The sequence below is a fragment of the Xyrauchen texanus genome, chromosome 3 (genome assembly GCF_025860055.1).
Source record: "Xyrauchen texanus isolate HMW12.3.18 chromosome 3, RBS_HiC_50CHRs, whole genome shotgun sequence".
Taxonomy (NCBI): Eukaryota; Metazoa; Chordata; class Actinopteri; order Cypriniformes; family Catostomidae; genus Xyrauchen; species Xyrauchen texanus.
Window position 1 is genome coordinate 30,148,257 of NC_068278.1, and position 27,382 is coordinate 30,175,638.

The following is a 27,382-nucleotide window of genomic DNA, read 5'->3' on the forward strand; positions in this document are numbered from 1 at the left end:
CAGAGAGGCTCTTGTTCCAGTGGCTTCCCCCATTAGGCTCTCCAGAGTGGGGCTTGACTCCAAAACAGGGCCTCCAACCTCCAGGAACCACAAAACAAAAAAGTCTCCATAATAAAAAGGAAAGGTGGATTTCTACATTTGCTTTGTGAAAATATAGTCCACTTGAATGATGATAAGATCAAGGACATTTATTGAAGATTCTTCCCTCTATTTGGAATGGAATATCTGACATTTCTCCACTTTAATTTTGGACTTTTAAATCTTTAATTTCTGATTTTGTTATTTTATTACTATTTCCTCCCTGGGAGTGCAGTCCTGGTCTACCTTTGGCTCTTCCAAGACTCTCCGTGTTCTAATGGAATGAGCAGTGCACATGGCTTTCAATTAGACACACACACCAGGTTAGCCAATCTTTTGTTCTTCAGTTTAACAGTCCTTTATTTTAAAAATGTATGTAATTTTTCATATAAAATCTGTATGGGTAGTCCCAAAGGCTTAGAGGATTGGGTCTTCCCTAAGGGATTTAAATGTAATCTTAGGTTGTTAAATGTTTTATAAAAATAGTTTTAAAATGTATTAAGCAGTATATATTATATACTATATAATAGTTTTTACTGAGTTTGTTCAATATTTTTGTTTCTGTATTTTTTGTTGCATTTCAAGAGAATTACCAGTACAAAAATTAATCACAATTAATTACTTGAATCACAGTTGCCAAAAATAGGCAATGCTCTGGTCTTATGTGCCAATGCTGAAATTACATGGTGATACCTCCATTTGTTGTCACATACATTAATATTTCATGTTGACTATAAAGATAAGAAAAGTAATGGCCATAGCCCCTTTACCAAAATTCAGCCATGATTAAAATGTTGAAAAAATAATTACTATAAAAGCTAGCAAGAAATAAATGCAATGTGCAGTATAATATCTACCATAAAGAACACAAAATGTTAAGAAATGTGTAAAAGTCCAGAAAATTGAGATGTACTTCTAGGTCACAAGATTCAAGCATATTGTCAGATTAATAACTCTATATTATTTATAATATTTATATCTCAGGATATCTCCTCTAAAACACTCTAAACCTTTACACTCTTAAACAATTACTATTCTACAAATATCATTAAGGAATATATTTTGTGTAGGTTTGTGAAATGGCAGCCTTTCAAACCTATTTTTACCCAACATGGCTATGTTGTAATTCCACAATAGCTATTTGATCCTGGATGACCAAAATTGCATCTAAATCTAAAAACCACAATGTTTAAGCAAATTGAAGAATCCTTAAGAATGTGAAATTCTAGTAACTGATTAAATGATTGAGCTCTCAAACAACCCATAAAAATGGGACTGAATAAATAAAGGGCTGTGGTTTTGTGTTCCAGTCATTTATTATCACAGACATAGGAACCCTTAAAGTGAGTCTCACAGCAAGGTCCCGTGCTATCCTCAGTAATCCAGAGTTATTTCAAAGCTGGCTAGAGAGAGCAACCCTGACCTAGGGGTTAAGGAGTGAGTGTGAGAGGTTGAGAGTTAGAGAGCAATATGGACAGTTAAAAAGGATAATATTGAATAATATTGAAGACATGGGTTAGATTGTGTAAAAAATAAATCAATGAAGAGAGAGCTATTGACAGGCCATGAAAAACAGAGTGATGATGGTATAAAGAGATAAGGTTGATTAAGATTAAGATTGATTAAGCCTCATGTTATTTGGCAGTTATCATGACAATGGCTAATGAAGGTAGAGCTCTTTAATTGTAATCTGCTTGCTGAGCAACAATGAATAGAAAAAGAGAGTAAGGAATGGGCAGACAACCTAGTAAAATTTGTGTAACACTTCACCCCACCTCCACCTTTAAACCTCACAGACAGATGGCACATGAGTCAGGTGAGGAAGTGATTGGTCAGCTGATTCCACCAAAGCCTGGAATCAGATATCAGGTCTCTCAGATCACAGAGGGAAAGACAATATGGTAAGAGGGTTAAAGAACTTTCTTATCATATCCTGCTTTTTGCTTCTCTGTCACTACAGTCATCACAAAGCTCTTACTAGTAAATAGTGTTTATTTGAAGATTGCCACACTCAGAAAGCAATGTAATAGATGGCTTTATATACAGTATAATAAGCACAATATAATACAAAATAAATAGTTTTATTTACAACTTAGGACATCATCTAGGTTGTCTTCTGTACATTTAAAACAGGCTGTGTAGTGTTTTAGATTGAATTACCTTTGTAAAATGACACAGCAATTTTGGAATGTGGGTGCAAGCTAGAAAGGCTGAGATAGATAAGCCTACATCAAATGGGGAATTGATGCAAATAGGAACCCAACGGAAAATTGCTCATCAAATCAAAATCAATCAAAATATAATCAAAATCATGAGTATATTATATACACTCACTGAGCACTTTATTAGGCACACTGTGGTCCTTATAAAGTTCCTGATGTGGTCTTCTGCTATTGTAGCACATCCACCTCAAGTTTCGACATGTTGTGCATTCAAAAATGCTATTCTGCTTACTACAATTGTACAGAGGGGTTATCTGAGTTACCGTAGCCTTTCTATCAACTCGAACCAGTTTGGGCTGCATTTCCCAAAAGCATCGTAAGCCTAAGTAGGTCGTAGAAACCATTGGCACCATTAGTTTTTAATGATCAACTTAAGCTTGTGATGATTTTGGGAAACACAGCCCTGGCCATTGTCCATTGACCTCTCTCATCAACAAGGCGTTTCCGTCCACAGAACTGCCGCACACTAGATGTTTTTTGTTTCTGGCACCATTTCGAGTAAACTCTAGAGACTGAAAATCCCAGGAGATCAGCAGTTACAGAAAAACTCAAACCAGCACTTCTGGCACCAACAATCATGCCATGGTTGAAATCACAGAGATCACATTTTTTCCCCATTCTGATGGTTAATGTGAACATTAACTGAAGCTCCTGACCTGTGTCTGCATGATTTTATGCATTGCACTGCTGGCAAACGATTGGCTGATTAGATATTTGCACGAATAATAAGTGTACAGATGTTCCTAATAAAGTGCTCAGTGATATAAAGGAATATACTGTATCTACTATTCCAAGTACTTGTCTGCTAAATTTTAGCTACAGTATATAATTGGTATTCTAATGATAATGAAAATGATTTCCATGACCATGCAGTCTTACATTACATATGATAAACATATTAAACTGTGGTGAAAAGAACTGTGATATATTTTATATATTTACACAATAGAAAATCTAACTTTTGTCTTTTTCTTTTTTTGTCCCTCACCTTTTTATTCTTTTCTCTCCCTCTCTGTCATCACAACCTTGTCCTGTCTCTCTTAAACACTGTCACACACATGTTCACACATTCAATCTCTACAGCAGACAGTGATGGCTGGGTATTGTGCAATAGTTTTGGGCTAGTGCCCTTCAGTGGGTAGAACCCAAAGCAGGAGCTGTGTGTTTTGGGGGTGTTTTTTATCAGCCATCAAACTGTCGCTGGCAAGTGTTCACAACATTTCTCTGTGCCACCCTTTTTCTCATTGTCACTGCCATTTAACAGTTTGACCAGAGAATCAAATGGAAATGGCTGACCAACAAAACTCTAGCTTTCTTTGCCAGTCCTACCACCCCCGATGGCAACTACAATGTTCTGCTCTAAAAAATCGAAGAAAACAAATCACAAAGCACAAAGCCAAAAACACAGATGGCCCAGTGAGGTCTGTGATACAGGCCATCCCAGTGATATGCAGCCAAAGCTGGTGGGGTAACTGGCTTCTCCTTCCTCTAGTCATATTATTATACTTGCCCTGTGAGGTCTGGGGCACCACCTTTAAAATTGCCATTGTAGGACCATGGGCATGTGACCCTATGTACTCCAAAGCCCTGCCAGACTTGGCTGCACGATTAGCCACCAGCCGCATCAACAAAGACCCTGAACTCAACAAAGGCTACTGGTATGATTACGTACTCATTAATGAGGATTGCACAAGCTCCAGAGGCCTGGCTCGCTTTGTCGAGCTGGAGGGTTATGGTTCGGCTGTACTTGGACCTGCGAATCCCAGCTACTGCACATCTGCTGCACTGCTGGCAAAGAATTGGAACAAGGGCATCCTGTCCTGGGCTTGCCTAAAGGCTGACATGGGTGAGGGAATGTATCCCACGTTTCTACGGCCACTCCCATTGTCTTCTCGTGTGCTTTTCTCTGTGCTACGCTTTTTCCGCTGGGCACATGTTGGGATTATAACAACGGAGAGTGACATATGGGAAGCAACAGGGCATGAACTTGCATCATCCTTACGTGCTCTTGGTCTGCCAGTTGGAACTGTTGTTACCATGGAAATGGACAAGGACGGACCAAGGCGAGCCCTAAAAGCAATACGGGAGGCAGATCGTGTGAGGAGTGAGTTATGTTTGGATTTTTTTATGTCTCTTTTTACAAAAATTCTAATTAAAACAGAAACCACTGAATAGGGGTTTCACATGAATTTATAAACAACTTATATATATATATATATATATATATAGAAATGCAAATGAATTGCAATTTATAATGTTATCTATCTATCATTTCATTTAACAGATAATGTTTTAATCTTTACTGCCCTAAAACTGAGTAGTTACACATTTAGCCAAAACTGAGTTATAACTAAAATTGGGTCTCATAGACAGGCAGGTTTGGCTCAACTACTCAGATTTAGAGAAAACTGAGAGTGCCGCTGGGAAAAAATAATTATTAAAGCCAGTCTAATCTGGTTGGCTGGTTTTAGCTAGTCGCTCAACCTGGTCAGGCTGATCAGTTGGCTGGTTTTAGAGAGGTGGCCAGTCTTGTGGACCAATTCTAAGCCAGCTAGGACCATCTTAAACCAGCAAGGACCAGCCAAACAACTTAGGCTTTTTCTAGAAAGTTGATCCACATTTGACTAGACAATCAAGGAACTTTTAAGCCTTTTTTCGCAGTTTCAGTTTTCAGATGAATGACTATATGACAGTTGCCATAGTTCAGGCTTTTTGGCCTTGTAATAGTCTTTTGTAGCCTGACCTTTGACTACGGTTTGTGCACAGAGTTTGTTTGGTTCATTGGTGAGCCATCTGAGGCTGAGACTAGCTTTGTATAGTAGTAAAGAATAATCTATAATCTGTAAATGGTAATTATTACACATTTTCAATGTAAAAGTTTGTCATATCATTCTGTGCCAAGGGACCCTCTTATTGTGGATTGTAGTCATTGACACCAGCTCATCCTTTCATTGATTCATCAACACTCTCTTCACATTCCCCCCTTCTTATTGCTTTCTTGACTCCTCATTGTCTGTCTACAGTTGTCATCATGTGCATGCACTCTGTTCTGATTGGTGGAGAAGAACAGTATCAGTTGCTAACCACAGCAATGGAAATGAGAATGATTGACAGAGGATATATCTTCATTCCATATGACACACTGCTGTATTCGTTGCCATACAAAGACATTAACTATCCAATCTTGGCCAATGACACTAAACTGCGACGGGCGTACGATGGGGTTTTAACAATAACCATGGACCAAGGGGAACAAAACTTCTATGAGGCCTTTAATGAAGCACAGGTATCCTATGACATCCGGAGCAGCACACCAGCTGAACAGGTAGAACAGTGGGTCTTAACTTGTCTTACCAAAGAGTTTTAGGACTAGTGGTGTAATTTCAACAAGAAATATAGGATGGCAAAAACCTGGACCACAGTTATTTAGAAAGCATGAATTTCAGTTTGTGCCTAAATAGCATAAATACTCAAACACCGAAGATGCTTCCTTGTTTTTTTAACCACTCCTCAACATGTAAACATGTAAAATTGGCCTTTAGCATTGTATATTTAATATACACTCACTGAGCACTTTATTATTAACACTATGGTCCTAATAAAGTGCCAGACATGGTCTTCTGCACTTGTAGCCAATCTGCCTAAAGGCCCAAAGAGTTGTGCATTCTGAGATGCTATTCTGCTCACTACAATTGTGCAGAGTGGTTTTCTGAGTTACCATAACCTTTCGGTCAGCTCAAATCAGTTTGGCCATTCTCTGTTGACCTCTTTCATCAACAAGGTGTTTCTGTCTGCAGAACTGCCGCTCACTGGATGATATTTTTGTTTTGTTTTTGGCACCATTCTGAGTGAACTCTAGAGACTATTGTGTGTGAAGATCCCAGGAGATCAGCAGTTACAGAAATACTCAAACCAGCCCGTTTGCCTCCAACAATTTAGACACAGTCTTAATGATCACATTGAGATCACATTTTTCCCCATTCTAAAGGTTGATTAACTGAAGCTCCTGACCCATATCTGCATGATTTTATGCATTGTACTGCTGTCACACATCTGGCTGATTAGATCATCGCATGAATAAGGAGTACAGATCATCATAATAAAGTACTCAGGGAGTGTACATATTTATTTAAAAAAATTTAAGTTTAATATTAAGTGGTTCAGCTGTGTTTTCTCTCTAAATGTTTTGCATGTATGAACATCACCCTGCTTAACTAGCATGTGTTGTGTTTTGGATATTGATGTCCCCACCAAGCATATTAGTTAAATTAACCTGCAAGAACTTGATTAGCCATCTTAACCAGAAAGACCATGCTGGTAAACCAGCTTCTGAGTGAAGTTTTGCTGGTGAAAAACATGGCTATCCTGGTCCACTTGCTAGACCACCAAACCACCACTAACCAGCATAAACCATCTTGGACCAGCATGGAAATTCGTGCAGGCCTCAAATAATTTTTTCAGCAAGGCAAAACAGAAACAGCTTCTGTTTCATTGTGTGTGATTACAGTATTTTCCCCTTTTGTATGTGAAACTGGGATTAAAAAACATAATTTTTAAGCATTGTAGGCCTACATTTGAATTACTGACAGTGTAAGATCGAATTCACAGGGTTGGGAGGTTTACTTTTCGTGTATTTCAATACAGATTACAGAATACATGCTGTAAAATGTAATTTGAGAAGTATTTTGTTAGATTACTCGAATTCAGTAACATAATCTAAATACTTTGGATTACTTCTTCAGCACTGGTAGATTTTTTCACTTGTTTTGACTTAAAAAAAACTGCCAGTACAGTAAGACAAAATACACATTAAAAATATGTTCTCTAAAAAAAAAAAAAATGTTTTATGCAGTGTTGCTTCTATAGAAAATGTATCTTGTTTTAAGGATTTTTAGATATTTTTACAACCAATATTTTCAAGAATAAGATTTTTGTCCTAATATCAAAGATTTTACTGGAGAGAATTGATAAAAAAAATATATGATCGTGGCTGGTATCAGGTGCATGTAAAAAAGGCAAGAAATAACATTTTTAGTTTAGCATAAAGCTAAATGTTCTCATGACAATTTATACAAGGTACATTTCTATTTCTGCTGCTCAAAACATACTTCGAACTTACTTCTCTATCTGCTCGTATGAGTGTAACACATCATAAGAAAGTGTTTCACCGCTGTTTAAACGCTCCTCGACTCACATAATTTATATGGATAAATGTTTTTCAACTGAATAGACTAAATATAAAATGAAAAAATTACAATAAATGCAAATCTCTTAAGTAATCAAAATACTTTTTGAATGTAAATGTGTTCTGATTAACAACGATTTAAATTGTAACTGTAGTGGAATACAGTTACTCATGTTTAGCAATCCTGTTACATGTATTCCGTTATTCCCTAACCCTGCGAATACATGCTGCAAAATTTTATTTGTACGTGTGAGAGTTACATTATTTAAGGTAAGCAACATGTCATCTAAATACTAATTACTTTTACTTTTAAAACATGAAATTAAACATAATAGTGACCTGAAGCTTTCAAATTTAGGATGTTCTAAGAATGTTTTCCAAACATTCCCATTAGATTTTGAAAACGTATTTTAAAGTTCTGAGAATGTTTAAAGTTAAATTGTTTTAAGAAAATGTTTCTTGTTTATAGGAACATTCTAGAAAATATTTTTTTTTACAATACAGCAAAGTTTAAAAATGTTCCAAAAACGATGTATGAATAACATTTTCATGCTAACATTTTGAAAAATATTACCAACGACAACAAATGTTGAAATAACTTTATATTAACATTACTGCAATAACATTTGTTCATAACTCTGAGAGAACTTTTAGAGAATGTTAGCCAATGTTCTGAGATTGTTCTCTGTTTCCTTTAAAAAGTATTAGAAATGTATCATAAAAGTGGTCCATACGACACGTGAGTCGTTTAAGTCTTCTGAAGCCATACTATAGCTTTGTGTAAAGAAAAAAACAAAATTGAAATTGTTATTCATGACTGATAATCAGATCACTATTATGATCTTACCGGATTATGAATCGACCTCGAGAACTAAATAATTCTGATGTGAACGAATCATTCACACTGTTTTGGTTAACCGGATCAACTGATTCAACCGATTCATTGAAAAGATAGATTCAAAAGAATGATTCGTAGTTTCTTCTGTCATGAACTCACGTGAATGTGGCAAGTGAATAACCATTTAAATATTAATCTGTTCCTCTCACAAAACTATTGTATGATTTCAAAAGACTTGCGGTTGAGTAGATGATGACATATATTCCATTTATTCCAACTATTCCAAGCATAAGCGGCATAAAAGTACAGCTCTAATCTTCTTGAACGGGAAAGATCGGATCAAAGAACATCTTTTATATTAGCAGTAAAATCTGACAACAATATCATATATTGTGCTTCTTTAGCTCAGTTCATGCTTAAAAAACTGGGCTGGTTCAGGTCGTTCGCATGCATGTTTTCGAGTTGATTGACAGGTGATCTCTTTATCTAAAAGCTGATTGGCTCTTTTACCTGTAAGGCGGGACTTCCTTTTCTACAACCGTTTAAATTTCTCCCATTTGTTTTAATTGTTCCATCTCTGCTAAATAGTCTGTGGTAACATTACAATTCCTTAAGGAACCAATATATTTTTTTAAGTACCTTAATGATTATCAAATTTAAATTGTAACTATAATGGAATACAGTTACTCCCCAATCTGATTACTGATATGCATCTAATAACACAGATGCACTGCCACTTCCTGGATGGACAGTGAACTTATATATATCAATAAAATCTCAATGTGCCCAAAATTAAAGACTAAACTGACTTGGAGACAAAAAATTATAGGGGATTCATGTTTAGGACTTATGGTGTTATTTATTCAATTGTTTGTGATATTTTTTTACAGGTTTCTCCATTTTTTGGAACCATTTACAACATGATTTATTACACAGCCATGGCTGCAGAGCAAAGTCGAGCTGCTGGTGGCGGGCGCTGGGTATCGGGTGAAGTACTGGCTCAGAACAAGGGTGGATTTGAGTTTAATGGTTTTAACCAGCGGATATCGTCAGGTACTGATGGTGAGGGAATGCAAGCGCGCTACGTTGTCCTGGATACAGATGGCTCTGGATCAAACCTGCACTGTACACATGCACTAGAAGCACCACACACGTATGGGAAATATGGAGGGTTGAAGTACTTGGGGAAATTAATTCATTTTGCTGGAGCATCTCCGAGCAGTGACTCCAACTGTTGGTTCAGCCCTTATGTGGCTTGCAGTGGAGGTGAGAAAGGAACACATAAAGTAACCTCATTTCATAACATGAGCATTCCCACTGATTCGTCCATCTCTTGTTCTTCCTTTCTGTTGCAGGCCTGGATGGCGTGACTCTCTTCTTTCTCTTTCTTTTTTTTTGTTTGTTGCTGGGTGGAGCAGGTTCCTGTTTTCTCCATATAAGGTATGAACTTGCTTGCTTGAGAGAGCAGCATACCTTGAGTTGAACAAGTTTAACCCTTGTGTGACCTTTGGGACTTTTTGTGTCTTTTTCATTGAGTTTTTTTTTGATAATTTTGGCTGTGTTAATTCCAACGGCATACATTTTGCCAAAGGTGTGTATTTTGGGGGGAATTTTGGTATTTCAACCTCAGTTCCTAAAATTCATCTATATTACACTTTTTAAGCACAAAATAGTTACACTCGGGACCTGCAGGACAAAAATTACCCTATTGAAACCAATATTTGATCCCAGTGCCATTAAAGAATAAAATCATGAATTCTATGATATTATGCTTTCATTCTGGAGCCCTGGCTTCAAAATTTAAAAAAAATGTTTTCCACCAGATAGCATCATTTTCCTCATGTTTAGTCTATGGAGATAATACATGTTTTTTTCCTATTTTCAGTATGGATGTCAGAGTGTGTTTTGTATGTGTGTACTGAGAAGTGTGTGCTTGTGAGCGTGTATTTATCACTTTGTGGGGAACAAATGTCCCCATAAGGATAGTAAAACTCAAATTTTTTGTCGTTGTGGGACCAATTTGTCGGCCCCCATGAGGAAAACAGCTTATAAATAATACTAAATTATGTTTTTTGAAAATGTAAAAATTCAGAAAGTTTTCTGTGAGGGTTAGGTTTAGGGGTAAGTTTAGGGTTAGGGGATAGAATATAAAGTTTGTACAGTATAAAAACCATTATGTCTATGGAAAGTCCCCATAAAACATGGAAACACAACCCGTGTGTGTGTGTGTGTGTGTGTGTGTGTGTGTGTGTGTGTGTGTGTGTGTGTGTGTGTGTGTGTGTTTGTGTGTGTGTAAAAACAACAGTAGCATTGTGTAAACAAACAGGCATTTAAGGGATAAAATCCTCAAAACAAATGAATATTTGGTAGTTATGATCAGGACTGATGCTGGTTAAAAAAATCAGTGAGTGAAAGTGGAAAATAATATTCATATATAAAATTTTTATGGCAGTATTTTGACATGGACATTTTTGTCCTCAAAGGACCTCTGAGTTACGATTTTGTATTGCCGCACAAGGGTTAAATGATCTATAATAACAGAAATTTGTATTTTACTGTATGTGTGTTTACAGGAAACATGGCCAAGTGGGGATATTAGGAGTATTTAGTGGTGGAGGTGGATCCGGAAGCCCTACTAAAATAGTGCTGTCATTGGATGACCTGGTCTTCATCAACACCACACTCAGCAGGAGGGTCAGTGAAATTATCACTTTCTCACATTTCTCTTGTGTTAGCCTTTGTCTATGTTTCTCTCTCTAACTTTGTTTTTCTTACATCACTCTGTAGAAGCTGAATGAGGAGAGTATGGTGAAGAGTCAGCTAGATGTTAAAACACCATGTCACTCAGTTTCAGGTCGCAGTTACATTGCGTCAACTCCTGATACGTCCAATGTTGCTGTATTCGAGGTGTGTTAAACATATATGTGTTTGTCTACAGATATAGTGTAGTGTTTTGATTCTAAATGGAGTTTTATATAAAAGCTCAGAATCGGGAGGAGCATGTTAATCTAATTGTGCCAAATCAAAATGAAAGAGTAGGCATAAATAAATGCCTGTTTACCTCAGTCTTGAGACAATTCTTTTTGGCATCTCTCGACCACTGCAGCTCCACCTTTGTCTATTTATTATACATTTTATTTTAGATTTGAGTCTCATGCTCAAGGCCATGGTTATGAACATTAAGGCAAATCTGTTTACCCTTAGTTCACTCAAGGATTGTATAGTATTAAAGTGCATGAATGTGTGAAATTGTATAGTATTTTAAGTGCTGTCAGTCATTACAAATTTTAATCGCTATTAATTTTTCCATTGTTAATTGTGATTAATCACAGATTTTGAAAGTGCTAAAATTTTATTATATGTATACTTCTTTTCTTGTCAAAATGCATTTATTTTCTTTTTAGGAAAGAAAGCAAAACAATTTGTAACACTATAATGCTTTATTTAAATTTTCCAAACAAAGCCTTCCACAGTATAAAGATAAAAAATGCACAAAAATATCACCAATTTAAGTAATACTGAATGTTTCCCAAAGTCTAAGAGGGAGTTTGACTAATTGAAAGAACTAGTCCCCACATAGATTGCATATTCACTGCAATGGGAATTAAAACTCTCATCCTCCATAAAATTACAGTATTGAGCCAGCATACTAGGGCTATATTATAGCATACTATCTGCTTTGTTACAGCAATCGCGAAGCAACGTTCATTATTTGCATTAGGGCGTTAGAACTCCACATGAAAAGTGCTTGCAGACAAAAATGTCTCATTCTGCATTTTGGTGATAGTTAAGACATCGCTTGCTTCTGTGGTAATTAAATTGTGCCTTACAGCAAAGTACATGCTTTCTGTCACAAGTCCCATCTGGGCTTGTTTTGTACATACAAATAGCTTTAAGAGGTCCATTCCCATCGCTGTTGTGATGATTTGTGTATCAGTGTAATGACTCTCGGCAGACACATCACTAAGGTTTTGCCCTTCCAACCAGAGTTTATGGTAACTGCATTAATCGCAATTAAGAAAAATGAATGCATTTTACTTTTTAAATAGTATGCGTTAATGCTTTAATTTTGACGGCTCTAATTATTCAACTAACATAGAGCAGTTATTTGTAAATCCTATCTTGTGGTAATATATTAGTGAAATGTGATTCATCGACTATATGTTGTGCTAATATTGTTCTGTTTTCTCAGGGTGATTGGGTTTGGCTGAAGAAATGTCCCTGTGGAGGATCTGTATCAGACATCAGTGATAGCACACAATCCATCTTTATCAAGGTAAAGAGAGTGTGAAAGTGACTGAAATGATTGAAAGTTAATGAATAGAATAAATGATCAACTTAAAAAATTGTTTGCTACTGACTTTTAAAAGTACATGTAAAACTGCTTATTTTCAGCTTTCTTAGCCTTCTTTATACTTCTATTTGACTTCCACCTCTCTCTCTCTCTCTCTCTCTCTCTCTCTCTCTCTCTCTCTCTCTTTCCCCAGCTGAGAGACATGCGTCACGAGAATCTGAACCTGTTTCTAGGTCTGTTCATGGATTCTGGGATATTTGGCATTGTTACAGAGCATTGCACCAGAGGCAGCCTGGAAGACCTGCTCAACAATGAGGAAATGAGACTGGACTGGATGTTCAAATCCTCTCTCCTCCTTGACCTGATCAGGGTGAGAAATTGAAGAGATGAAAGGATAGCTCAATTTATAATAAAGGGCTGTATAGATCAGGAGTTTCAAACTCAAAGTACCTAGAGGCCACTAGCCAGTTGGTCTACTCTATCAGGCCCCAGTCGAACAGCTGCAACAAATACAAGTGTTTTTACAGCCATAAGTTTTAACACTATACTGTATTTGAGATCCCTAGTATAGATAAACAGATACGTGATAATAACTCAGCATGAAGATAAAATGAATGGAGGGATGAATATGTGCTAATGACATATTTTGGTGAACAATGCCTGGTTATCATAACCTGCTCTCATTTCTTTATACTTATCTTGTATTGTTACTTGGGGAAAGTGTCACTTTCCTCTCATTGTCTTCTTTATCCTTTCCTTTCAGGGAATGAAGTACTTGCACAATCGTGGAATTATACATGGACGTCTGAAGTCAAGGAACTGTGTGGTAGATGGACGGTTTGTTTTAAAAGTTACAGATTATGGCTTCAATGAGATCATCCACAGTCAAAACATCATCATGGAGGACAACCAACCTGAGGGTAAGTCTAATTTGTGTGGAGACCATACATAGCATAGTTTTAAGTTCTAGTGTGTATTAAAGAGGATGTCATGCATGGGCTTTACTGTGAAATAAAATATATTATAATGAAGTACCAAACATAAATTCAGGAGGAGCTTGTTCATTTAGGCCTGCCAATCATATCCCAAAAATATACAAGTGGCTGCTTCCCTTATACAAGTGATGATTCTTCCACCTCCCCATCTCCACCTTTATACTTCATAACACCTATACCAAATTTTTTTAAATGGAGTTTCTTCTTTAGTCAGATAGTCCAGGTGGTATCTCAGAGCTCAAGCTTAGTCCTGTGCTCGAGCCCCTCCGTTATAGACATTTTCAAATCTATACCACCAGTGAAACAGTTAACTTAATTTTTAATGCAATGTTAAAAATCCTGATGTTTGAACTGACCCTAACCTCTCCTCTCCTCTTTAATTTTATTTAAACATATTCAGTCTCCCTTTTTACACTTTTCTATTTCTCTTTCTTTTTTCTGTTTTTGGTACAGATCAGTTATGGACAGCTCCAGAGATGCTACGGAATCCTCAGCTGCAGAAGAAGGGCACCTATTCAGCAGATGTTTACAGCTTTTCTATTATCATGCAGGAGGTGATCTCTCGCTGTGCACCTTTTTGCATGTTGGACATGCCTCCTGAAGGTAAGACATCCACATACCAATACACATTCACACACCACTAACTCCTCTACATGGGTGAATCTCAAAAAACCTGTCAAGAAATGTCCAGGTCACATCCAGGTCATCCCAAAACCAAAAAAGAAAAAAGGAATAATGTTTTGCATAAAAATAAAAATTATAATTTAAAAAACATTATCACAAAAATGAAAATGCAGTCTAATTCTCATTACTGTAATGTGTTGCTATTGTCTTCCTCATTATTTTTAATGATGATTCTCATTACTGTAATTATTGAATTACAATCAAAAAATTAGAATCTGTTAATTTATAATTAATTAAAGGCAGTACAACAAATGTCACCATGATGTATGAATACTTTTTTAAAATTGATATATAAATGTTTTTCATGTTACAATAATAAGAACTGAGGGGTAAAATGAGCTTATTGTCCTGAAAATAATATCACAATGCAAAAAAACTTTATTTTCTTTGTAACTACTTTCGTCATGTATGTAGTAAGCACCCAGGGGATATTGATACATGCTAAGGCTTTTTTCCATGAAGATTTTTCAATCTACTCTATATTTACTCAAATATAGATCGTAAACTATGCAGTACTAAATATAAGGACTGGATATCTCTAGCCACCTCCCGATACAATACATATTGTGAAACACATGTCACTATTCGATATATGGTGATACATCACAATACACGTCACGATTCCAAATATCATTGTATCATGATTCAAGTCCGATTTACAAGCTTTCAGTTCCAATTCATCTGGGTATCTTTCAGTTATAACATCCATTTGCTTACATACAGTATGATAAAAATGATCTTTCAGCTAATGCTGTTATTGATTATACAGTGGATCTTCTAACTTGGTAAATTAAGGAAATTATAATTTAATTAAATGTATCATTAGTTTTTCATCACTATTTAAAAATGTACAAATACCATAGATTCAATCAATAAATATTATGTCTATAAACTGCATATACAGTGGCAAGAAAAATTATATGAACGCTTTAAAATAAGATGGTTTTCTGCATTATGTCATAAACTGTGATCTCATATTCATCAAAGTCACAAGTATAGACAAACAACAATGTGATTAAACTAACAACACACAAACAGTTCTAATCTTTCATGTCTTTATTGAACTCATCCCATTAAACATTTACATTGCTGTGGAAAAATTAAGTGAACCCTTGAACTGGTCGATCCTCCTTTGGCAGCAATAACCTCAACCAAACATTTCCGGTAACTGCGAATTAGACCTGCACAACATTCAGAAGGAATTTTGGACCATTCTTCCTTAAAGAACTACTTCAGCTCAGCCATATTCTTAGTATGTCTGGTGTGAACGGCTCTCTTGAGGTCATTTGACAGTATCTCTATTGGGTTAAGGTCTGGGCTCTGACTTAGTTACTCCAATTCCAATGATTCATTCAAGTCTTTAGGTGTCACTGAGCATTCTGTGGTGTGCCCTTTGAGTCATCTTGGCTGGACGGACACTTCTAGGGAGAGTAGCCACAATACTAAATTGTTTCTACTTATAGACAATTTGTCTAATTGTGGGCAGATTAATATCTAAAATCTTTGAGATTACTTATAATCATCTTTGTCACCCTTAAAATTTTTATGCAAAGCAACATTTCTTGATCATAGGTTTTCTGATATCTCTTTTTTGTGAGAAATGGTCCATATCAGTAGATGCTTCTTGTGAAAAGCAAACTCAAAATGTTTGAGTGCTTTTTATAAGTTAAAGTAGCTCTAACCCACACCTCCAATATAGTTTCATTAATTAGATGCCAGGTTTGCCAGCACCTAACTCTAATTAACTTTTGTTGATTAATTAATTAGCCTATGGGTTCACTTACACTTTCCACAGCACTGTGAATGTTTAAGGGGATGTGATCAACAAAGAAATGAACGATTAGAATTGTATGTGTGTTGTTAGCTTAAGCATATTGTTGTTTGTCTATACTTGTGACTTTGATGAAGGTCACATTTTATGACCAATTAATGCAGAAAACCAGTTAATTTGAAAGGGTTCACATCTTGCCACTGTATTATATTGCATAAACAGTATACTGTTTATTTGTATATATATGCAGCTGCACTGAAGAACGCCACTCTGAGTTTGCACTTATTTAGACAACCTGCTTCTACTTTATTGAAATACCTGGGAATGATATGAAAGCACAAATAGCTGAACATAAATATCGATACATGGATCTAAAGTATCTAGACAATATAGCGAAATAAGGTATCGCAATATATTGATTTTAATTGTATTGACACAGCCTTACTATACACTACTATAATGATTTATATTCTTATGGATTAATTGACAGACTAAAGATTAAATGACTTAGTGGGCCTGGGTAGCTCAGCGATTATTGACGCTGACTACCACCCCTGGAGTCGCGAGTTTGAATCAAGGGTCTACTGAGTTACTCCATCCATGTCTCCTAAGCAACCAAATTGGCCCAGTTGCTAGGGAGGCTAGTCACATGGGGTAACCTCCTCATGGGCATGAGGTAAGTTGTGCGTGGATCGCAGAGAGTAGCGTGAGCCTCCACATGCTGTGAGTCTCTGCGGTGTCATGCACAACGAGCCACGTGAAAAGATGCACGGATTGACTGTCTCAGAAGCTGAGGCAACTGAGACTTGTCCTCAGCCACCCGGATTGAGGCCACAACGAGGACCTACTAAGTAGTGGGAATTGGGCATTCCAAAATTGGGAGAAAAGGGGATAAAAAAAAAAATGACAATTCTCTCATCTTTTTCCTCACCCTAATTCCATTACAGATGTTTGACTTTTTTTATTCTGCAAAACACAAATATTTTTATAAGAATATATAAGAATAAGGTGACCAAATCTTCTAAGCTCCTTAAAGCACATAAAAACAGGATAAAAGTTATACATACGTAGTCTTCTGAAGTGATATTATCGATTTTGGGTGAGAACAGACCATTTTCACTGTATATGTTGACATTGCAGTCTCTAGACACGATCATGATTTTAATCTCAATTACACTTTCTAGTGCTTGACGCATGCGTAGTGCTCTTGATCAAGGAAGTGTAATCAAGCTTGAGATCATGATCGCCAAGGAAACTGCATATGTCCAAGTTTATAGTGAAGGAGTCATATTTTGGTCTGCTCTCACCCAAAAAAAAATGTTTGGACCGCTTAAGATGACAGATTAAATCACTGGAAACACATTGGAAAGAAAGTGATACACATCTGCCCTGGAATGGCATGAGGGAAAGTAAATTATGAGAGAATTATAATTTTTAGGGTGAACTATTCCCTTGATGGAGTTTGTTCTAAGAAATTCAAAAATTTCTGAATACAGCTGTGTATTGAGTTTTGAATAAATAAGTTGTTATCTGTGACCGCAGAGATCATAGACAAGGTGCGCTCTCCTCCTCCATTGTGTCGGCCAACTGTGTCTCTGGATGAAGCTCCGCTGGAGGTCATTCAGATCATGAAGCAGGCCTGGAGTGAAGAACCTGACAAGAGGCCCACATTTGAGGAGATCTTCAGACAGGTACAATCTCTCACACTTTTTTTGTCTCTATCTCTATCCCTTTCACTCTCTCTCTCTCTCTCTCTCTCTCTCTCTCTCTCTCTCTCTCTCACTCTCTCTTTCTCTCTCTCTTTCTGCATCACCCACACACACCCACACACATACAATCTCATACACGCATAAACCACAAAATCCTGATACCTTTGCTACATTTCATCAATATCCTTTCACTGGTCTCATTCTTTAGACAATTTCAATATTCTCTCTCAACTCTTATTTTCTTGATTCCCCTCTAAACTGTACTCTCATACTAAGGTGATTAGTCTTAACCCATTCTCTTTCTCTGTCAATTTAATTTGAATGTGCTTTATTAGTATGACAAAAACTGTACATTTGTATTGCCAACGCGTTTGCAGCATAACTGCATACAATGAGAAATTATGCAATGTAAAATAAAGTTCAAAAAACAAATAAGCAAGTAACACTAGCTAATAAAATATCAGTAGTGTAAAATATAATAAAAAATAAACTAATTAAATTAGATAAAGTTACACTGCAGAGTAAATTCTCTCTCCTGTTGTCTATCTCTTTCTCTCTAACCTGCAGTTCAAGAACATGAACAAGGGAAAGAAGACAAATATAATTGACTCAATGTTAAGGATGCTGGAGCAGTACTCCTCTAACCTGGAGGATCTTATCCGAGAGAGGACTGAAGAACTAGAGGTAGAGCGACAAAAAACTGATGCTCTTTTAGCCCAGATGCTGCCCAAGTGAGTCCCACTCAGAGATCATTCTCTCAATTTTCACCCTCCTACTTCCACTCTTCTCTTTTCTTAGCATGCCATTCTCTCATCCTCTATTTTTGCTCTCTTTCAGGTCTGTGGCCTTGGCATTAAAGACAGGGAAGCCAGTGAAACCGGAGCACTTTTCAGATGTGACACTGTATTTCAGTGATATTGTAGGTTTCACAACCATCTCTGCTCTGAGTGAACCTATTGAGGTGGTCGATCTCCTTAACGACCTTTACATACTCTTTGATGGAATCATCGCTATCCATGATGTCTACAAGGTTTGCCAGAGCTTTATTTATGTTTCACTGACCCACTCATAAGACTTGAAATCTGTTGAGGAAATTGAGGAGTTTGGATGCTTTCACATTGCTTAAACGGATATTTCCCCCAAAATAAAAATTCTGTCATCATTTACTTACCCTCATATTGATCCAAAACCGTGAGACTTTTTCTTCCATGGAACACAAAAAGAGATGCAAGTAAGTATGTATGGGAAAAAGTTGCAATGAAAGTGAATGGTGACTGAGGCTGTCCATCTGCCTTACATCTCTTTTTTTTTGTTCCACGGAAGAAAGTCATACATGTTTGGATAATGAATTATGAATTTTTGAGTAAACTATCCATTTTAATGCTGATCCTATAATATTACATTTAGAGTATATTCCCTGCTTATCAGTCAGCTTCAACCTATTAATTTTAGTGGAAGGAAACAAATAACTTAATAGTTTTTCTATCTTTGGTGATTTTGGATATTTTGGTAATATAAAGGTTTTATGTATGATATGACATATATCAACAGGTAGAGACTATTGGTGATGCGTACATGGTGGCATCAGGGGTCCCGAACCGTAACGGTAACCGACACGCAGCAGAGATGGCCAATATGTCTCTGGATATTCTCCACTGCATTGGAACCTTTCAAATGAGGCACATGCCTGATGTCAAAGTCAAAATTCGCATTGGACTCCATTCCGGTATGAATAACACAAAAATGTGTTGAGAGTTCAGTTAATCCATTTACTCCAAGATTTTTCTTACCTTAAAGGTGCACTCAGTAATTTTTCCTTATTAAAAAAGTCCTCCTAAAGACATGAATTGTAATTTTGCAATGTATGTAGGAAATCATGACCACTCACATTAAAATGAGACTCCAGTCATATCAGTAACCTTATAAAAGCTGTTTTATTATAATGAGAGGGTCCGCACACAGGGGCTGCCATGTTTTAATCTCATGACCAGCCAAATACTACTCACTTAATCTCAGTAACCGCCCTGTTATTTGATACTTTCTCTCTCTGATTAAAGTAATCATGGCTGAATGTTAATAATACATTTCTACAATGGCATCTGCAACTGAAAGCTATTGATTTTAAATCATGCTGCATCCAAGCCACTAGATATCAGTGTAAGTCCAAGATGACACAAAGACAAAAGTTACTGAGTGCACCTTTACATTAAATGCATCATCTCATAAGGTTAAATATCAAACTCATTGACATTTCATTGATGTTCTTCTCTTACGTCACTGGCCTGAACATAGTGCTATACGTATTTACACTTGATCCCCAGATGACTGTGTATTCCAAGAACAAGTGAAATGTAAATCCAGGACATCATCCAATTAACAGATTTATTAAATTAGTTGCCACCTCTTAGGGCCTCTCCTCCACCCCACAACACAGTAAGTTGTAGAGAACACATGCTTGAACAAGTGTAGCTGACACAATAGTTGTGTCATTTAAAATTCGGTTCTATTAACTTTGTAACTACACTATGTACTTGGTAATTTACTGGGCGAGTTCAAAGGGAAGTATTGTCTCAAATGCTAAATGGATGAATTCACAGTTTTTCAGATGAGGAGAAATCATTTCAAATGCATGTCGTCTCGTTTGATGTTGCCACTAGCTTTAGCATGTAAGCTAACCTGATTCCAAGTCCGAGATGAGTGCCAAATATGGCTTTTTGCACATTTCAGTGAATCACAAAATGTGGAGTTATGGTAAAGCATTGAACTCACATTTGCAAGGTGCTGTCTTCCCTGCAGAAGTTTTGATAGTTGCTAAATATGCCATCCTGACCATGTTTTGTGACACCAGCATTATAGCCTAATAACCCCTCCCAGTCCCCTTTCACTACACAGGGGATAATGCGACCCCTTGAGTGCAGGTACTACAGTAGGTAATCTAATCTACTTATGGTTTCCTTTTTGCTTGTTTCTATGAACATTTTATTATAAATGTATTTAATAGCACTTTGCATTTTGTTATTCCCTGAGACCCCCTTTTTTAAGTCAAGAACTTCACATGTACTTCACATGTAATCATATAAATCATAAAAAGTAACTGTAATTTAATTGAACTCATTAAAAAAATATGATCTAATTACAGGTATCCTACATCATTTTTGTAATGTGATTATGTAGATTACATATAGTCATTACTACCCAAAATGAGACTAAATTATACATAATTATTCAAATTCTATGGCTGCAATAGCCGCTGCACACTGCCATGCTTACTTAAAATGTATGTGTGTCTGTGTGTATCAGGTCCAGTGGTAGCGGGCGTAGTTGGGTTGAAGATGCCTCGGTACTGTCTGTTCGGAGACACAGTAAACACAGCTTCCCGAATGGAATCCACAGGGTTGCGTGAGTGCACCAAATATTTTTCATGTATTCTCCAATTTGTGTATATGTACATACATCTGTTTGTCTAATATAAGCGACTATCTCTGAAGCTGTTATTCCTAGAATTTGCTTTATGCGTATCTTTGGCTGAGGATCAGTTTGAAGACTCAGTAATTTATACTTTGTGTGTGTGCTGATCAGTGACTGCATGTCAGTGAGAAGCTCAGAGGGCTTAAAGTGCAGGGTGCCCTGTAAGCTCTTAAGAGTATAAACCAAATTAGAAAGAAAATCCTGCTTTAAAGCTAATGTCCTCTTAGAACCCAGCCTCCGCTATCACCCTGAACTGTTTCACCTTTAATTAGACCTTCTGCTACATTTATCTCAGACCATTACTTCTCCTTAAGAACATGTTTTATGCTGAAGAACATTGAAAAATGTGTGAAACATGATAAAAAAATATATATATCATATAGTGCAACAAGGGTCTGTTTCAAATACTGTTTCAAGATGTGTTAGTAGATTAGGCCATCAAGGTCACACACATCCTGTGCTGTGACTGCTGTATCACCTATTCAATTTTAAATCTCAGCATCTACATAATGAAATTACTAAAATACATTATTTGTCTAGATAGTCTGTAGTGAACAGAATAGTGCAGAATGTCTAAAGTGACAACTTGTTCAGCGCATCAGATTTAAAGGACTCAGAATTTACTGTCAAGGCGTTTTCAGCAGTTACGAACTGCCATCTAGTGGTGAAGTCTCAGCTACTAAGAGAACACCATTACCTATATTTCAAATTATACAAAATGTTCTTAATGTCCTGGGTCTGTATAAGTGAACTCAAAGGATCCCAATGTGGACAATGATTAGGTATTTTCTAATGTTGTGTAACATCAAATAGAGTGTTTTTTTCTTCTTTCTCTGTTTCTGCAGCTTACAGAATTCATGTCAACCAGAGTACTGTTGATGTCCTAAACAGCCTCAAACTTGGCTACAAAATAGCTACTAGGGGCAGGACAGAGCTTAAGGTACATAAACACACCTAGAATGCTAGTGCCAAGACCTCAAAAATGTCTTGAGGCCTGGAAGCAGGGCTGTAGCTAATGGGGTGAAATGTGTTAATGATTCTAGGGGCCCAAAGGTCCAGGTGAAACCACAACAATTTCAGAAGTATTGATGGTGCCCAGAACAATATATAGTCAGGGGCCCCACAAGTCCTGGGTACAGCCCTGCCTGGGAGTAGATTGATTATAGCGACTAAATGATACCCTTCTCTTTTTCTCTATAACTATGTCTGTTATTCTTTAACAGGGTAAAGGTGTAGAGGAAACATTTTGGCTGGTTGGGAGGGATGGATTCGACAAGCCACTACCTATACCACCAGACCTTACACCTGGGTAAGAAAGAAACCAACCCTATATATTAGTACCTTTTTTGCATTATGTACACTGCCGTTCAAAAGTTTGGGGTCACTTACTCATTTTTTATTATAATTTTTTCTTCACATTTTAGAATAATAAGTCATCACAACTATGGAATTATAGAAATGGAAATATGGGAATTATGTTGTGACTACAAAAATCCAATATAAATCTTCAAAGATCCAATATAAATCTTTATTATCTTCAAAGTGGCCATGCTTTGTCTAGATTTTGCAGAAATGTACTCTTGGCATTTCCTCAACCAACTTCTTGAGGTATGCCCCTGTGATGCTTTTAAAACAGGAGTAAATGTGTTCCCATCTATGCTGGGCACTTATTGGCTGTTTTTCTTAATTATTTGGTCCAAGTCATCCATTTAAAAAAAAAAAAATTAAATACATTTTTAGTTTTGTAATGAAATAAATGAATATGGTGGCACAATTATATTTTTGTTTACAAATCTAATTTCAAACATTTAAGCATACGCCTTCAGATCAAAATATTTTTAAGATCATGAGAAACATTTCAGGCAAGTGACCCCAAACTTTTGAACGGCAGAGTACATCTTTTAGAAAAAGTGAGGCACGTTTAGTTGTAAACACTCTTAACAAGGCAATGCTGATATCTGTTCTGTATGATGCCACAAAGGGCGAGCAACCATGGTATCAGCTTGGATGAGATTCCGCAGGACAGGCGGCAAAAGTTCCTTGACAGGCAAAAGAAGATGGGAAACTGAGGTAAGGAAGAGACACATTTCAGTGATTTCATTTACATGTTGCATTTCTTTTTGTTGGATTTCAGCCTTTAGCCGAAAGAATAGTAGTTGTTAATAGTAGTTGTTGTTGTTTTAACAACTTACCTACATGTCTTCAACATTTGAAACACACAGACTAAACCCTGCAAATTAAGGGAATAGTTCACCCCAAATGAAAATTATTTCATTATTTATTCACCCTGATGCTGCTACATACCAGAATGAATTTGTTTGAGTGGAACACAAAAGAGCAATTCTTAAAAGGTCTTCACAGGGTTTATTTGCCTTTTAATGAATGTGAATAGTGGCTCCGGTGTGTCAAGCTCAAAAAAGATCATAAAACCAGAGAATAAGTAATCGATATTGCTCATGCAATATACACTCACTGAACACTTTATTAGCAACACCTGTATATCTACTTATTCGTGCAATAATCTAATCAGCCAATCGTGTGGCAGCAGTGCAATGCAAAAAATCAAGCATATATGGGTCAGGAGCTTTAGCTAATGTTCACATCAACCAAGATGGAAAAATGTGATCTTAGTGATTCAAACGTTGCATGATTGTTGGTGCCAGATGGGGTGGTTTGAGTATTTCTGGAACTGCTGATCTCCTGGGATTTTCACACAGAGCAGTCTCTAGAGTTTACTCAGAATGGTGCCAAAAACAAAAAACATCCAGTGCGCTGCATATCTGCGGACTGAAATGCCTTGTTCTGGTTCGAGCTGACAACAAGGCTACACTAACTCAGATAACCACTCTGCACAATTGTAGTGAGCAGAAGAGCATCTCAGAATGCAAAACACGTCCAATCTTCAGGCGGATGGACTACAACAGTAAAAGACCACATCCAGCACTTTATTAGGACCATAGTCTTTCTATGTGCTTAGTGAGTGTATTTCAAGCCATCTGAAGTAGTAGAATCACTTTGTGTGATGAACAGAATTAAATTTAAAATCAAATCATTAATAAACTCCATAAATCAAATATAGCAGCAACGTCGATAACATCAAACCTCATTCTCATCGCATCTTGTTCATGTTCGATGTAGCTTCCATATTTGATTTCAGTGCTTAATGAATGATTTGATTTGAGAGCAAATAGCAACTTAAATTTTGTTCAGTTCATCACATCAGAAGACTTGGAAAATAGAGCCATATTAATCATATTATTTGCTATTTCTGTGGGTTTATGTTTTATTTTTTCAAGCTTGAAACTGTTCACTTTCATTATATGGCAAATAAATCCTGTGAAAACGTTGTAAAATTAATCTTTTGTGTTCTACAGATGAAAAAAGTTATCTGGTTTGGAGCAACACTCAAGTGATTAAATGATGACAGAATTTTTATTTTTGGATGAATGATCCCTTTAAGGGTTTAAAAACCTTTCTTAAAACTAACATAAATGAATATTGTATTCTGGTCGTAATTCACTAGTCACATGCCCTGCTGACAAGACTAGCTTAGACCACCATGAATATCCATGCTGGTCCAGCCTGGTTTGTGCTGGCTAGTGCTAATTAGGCACTGGTATAGCTAGTGGACCAACCATGTTGTTTACCTGCCAAAAATGCAGGTCAACCAGTATTGATTATACTAGTTGACCAAGAAAACCTTTCTGGTTAAGCTAGTTAAAAAGTCCTGGTAGGGACACCAGCATACAAGCTTTCATAAGCACAACATATGCTGGTGATCAGCAATGCTGGTCTTTTCAACAGGTTTGTCTTGAATTGACAACAACAGTTTTACTCATCAAAATGTGTTTCTATGTCTTCTAATAGGTTGTCATGCTCATGTTTCTGCACCAACCTAATGAATTCAGGAAATCTCAGCAAGCAGGGAAGGGAGATGAGAGGGGTTGGCTGAGGTTTTAAATACCTCTCGAATTCCCTTATTCCACTTGATTTATTCCCCAAAAGAGAGGAAAACCACACCAGGACATCTGACAAGCACCATAAACACTTGTTGCAATCCAGTCTATCAAAACCATCAGCTCAACAAGACAGCATGTACTAAATGCTATGGATTGTCACAGAGGACTTTTCGTTTTAACTGTGTAGTTTATACAGCAATTAATCCAAAACTAAAATAAATACTAAAGACACTGGTGAGATAACGGCTCATCAAGACATACAAGAAAATGAGGACAACAGCACATCCCTCTTCCATCTCTGCAGTTAATGTTTCTTTCAGTTAATTCTCTCCTAAAAATAGATTTTTCTTTGCTTATAAAACAAAAATTAAAGGAATTAATGGTGCTTGTTTATAATGCACTGGCACCTGACAATTTAGTTATAATTCAGTGGGAAAATGCCAATAATATCCATGTATTGAAATGATTAAAGTACTGAGATAATTTTTTTTTTCTAGAATGTCAGACGTTAAAAACTAGGTGTTAGTTCCAAAAAAAGAAATTTCACACATTCTTACATTTTCTTTTTGAAAATGCTTTGTAAATTGTTATCAATGTGGCACTGTTTGGCCTTTATAGAATGTGAAATGCATTCAAAGCACTTGTCTTGACCAAGAAAACATTCTTCAAAAAACTTTCTTCCATTTTAGACAATTACTTGGACATCTGAGTTGCTTAACTTCATTTTCCCTTTGAGTTAAGAGTGGCAGATTATAAGAAAACTCAAGTGAGTAAACTCAAATTGTCATGTTCAAGATGGCATTGCACATACTGATACTCGGCTCATTCCATGAGTATTAATGCTGTTGTTAAACCCTGCAGTCCTAACATGCAGGCTATTACCAAAGAGAAAACATATCAAAGATTTACTCAAAGATTTTTTCAGCACTATTTCACCCAAATATACACTCAGTAAAAACAGTATATGTGCCCTCCAAAAGAGGGGCACTGTGTAAAAAAAATTCATAAGAGAGGGAATTTTATTGTGTGGTCTGAATATTTTCATTAAGATATGAGGGTTTTGGCACCTGCGGATCTCCAGGATGACACTCTGTCATCTGATATCTCAACCACAGTCTGTGGGTTATCAGATGAAAAACCCGGGAAGCCACAGTCACAGTAGGATGTAGCCGAATTTCAGTTACAAATGTCAAAATTTGATCTTGTTGTCTGTGATCGTGTAAATAAAAGCTGCTATTAGTGAGCGTGTAGTGTTGGCAATTTAGGTTTCAAATGTGAATCTTTCTTATATTTATAACATAAAAATGTTCATTTAGCTCCATGTCAATAAGTGTATATTTGAAGGAATAGTTCACTCAAGAAGTACAATTCTGTCATAATTTACTCTTTTTTAATTATGATGTTCAAAACCCATACGACTGTCCAGAGCTGGCACTAGCTATAGGCAGATTAGGCAATTGCCTAAGCCTTCTGCATTAGGGTGGGGGCCTTGTGATGGACAGATGGCAAAAGTGCTCAGGGGGGACAGAGAAAAAACTTTCCAACATCGACAAACTTAACACAAGTGCCCCCGGAGGAACGGTCCAAAGCTGGGGTCCTGGGCTGGGTTGTTACCAAGGGCCTCGGAAATCATAGCACCGGCACTGTGACTGTCTTTCTACCATGGATCACATTGTTTCCACTCTTTTCAAGTCACAATTTTCCAGGACAATTTATATTCCCAACAGGTGTAATATGTAAGCAAAAACACACAAGAGGTCATAATGTATGTTGTGGTTATTGAATGGTTATTTTTTCTGAATTAATTTCACATTCATTTTGAAGCACACAGCACATACAGATAGATATTAGAATATCAATATATATATATATTTATTTATTTAATTAAATCGCAGGCTTTTGCAGTTTAATAATCACACTAGGAAAAATCGCAATTTAGATTTGAATATTTGTGCATTCAAACATTCTTTGTCATTTAAAATATGTCATGTAACAAGTCATTCTGCAATTTATAGCCAATGCAATTTTTATGACTGGATTTAGTGATTCCATCCCTGTTTTTCACATCGTGGAAATCATAAGGTCCTACGCATAAGCGGCGTCAGCCGATTTTGCCGGGACTTCAGCCCCGAATGTTTTGAGTGTAGCCCCGAATGTATTTTGAATAGTTGACTGACAA

General features: G+C 36.6%; 1 protein-coding gene across 3 annotated transcripts; it reads left to right on the forward strand.

Annotated features, from left to right (window-relative positions):
• On the forward strand, nt 1–26,945 carry gucy2d (guanylate cyclase 2D, retinal). Of its 3 annotated transcripts, XM_052112489.1 has the most exons (21): nt 1–401; nt 1,875–1,979; nt 3,384–4,404; nt 5,324–5,625; nt 9,214–9,589; nt 9,679–9,763; nt 10,897–11,017; nt 11,111–11,230; nt 12,516–12,599; nt 12,811–12,987; nt 13,381–13,537; nt 14,066–14,215; nt 17,610–17,758; nt 18,344–18,507; nt 18,614–18,806; nt 19,328–19,502; nt 21,077–21,175; nt 22,090–22,184; nt 22,468–22,553; nt 23,226–23,314; nt 25,112–26,945. In XM_052112489.1, the coding sequence occupies exons 3-20, from the start codon at nt 3,582–3,584 to the stop codon at nt 23,311–23,313; spliced, it is 3,444 nt and encodes a 1,147-aa protein (XP_051968449.1). In that variant the 5' UTR covers nt 1–401; nt 1,875–1,979; nt 3,384–3,581; the 3' UTR covers nt 23,314; nt 25,112–26,945. The 3 variants fall into 3 exon arrangements, with proteins under 3 accessions (XP_051968449.1, XP_051968455.1, XP_051968463.1); XM_052112495.1 differs by lacking the exon at nt 1,875–1,979; XM_052112503.1 differs by lacking the exons at nt 23,226–23,314; nt 25,112–26,945 and having other exon boundaries at nt 22,468–22,557.
• Nucleotides 26,946–27,382: the final 437 nt, after the last annotated feature.

What these genes read in the sequence shown, in the direction of transcription:
- gucy2d (XM_052112489.1), top strand. Translation starts at nt 3,582, where the DNA reads ATGGAAATGGCTGACCAACAAAACTCTAGCTTTCTTTGCCAGTCCTAC. An exon ending in CCAATGTTGCTGTATTCGAG is followed by an intron (nt 11,231 to 12,515) that starts GTGTGTTAAACA and finishes CTGTTTTCTCAG; the next exon opens with GGTGATTGGGTTTGGCTGAA. An exon ending in TCGCATTGGACTCCATTCCG is followed by an intron (nt 19,503 to 21,076) that starts GTATGAATAACA and finishes TGTGTGTATCAG; the next exon opens with GTCCAGTGGTAGCGGGCGTA.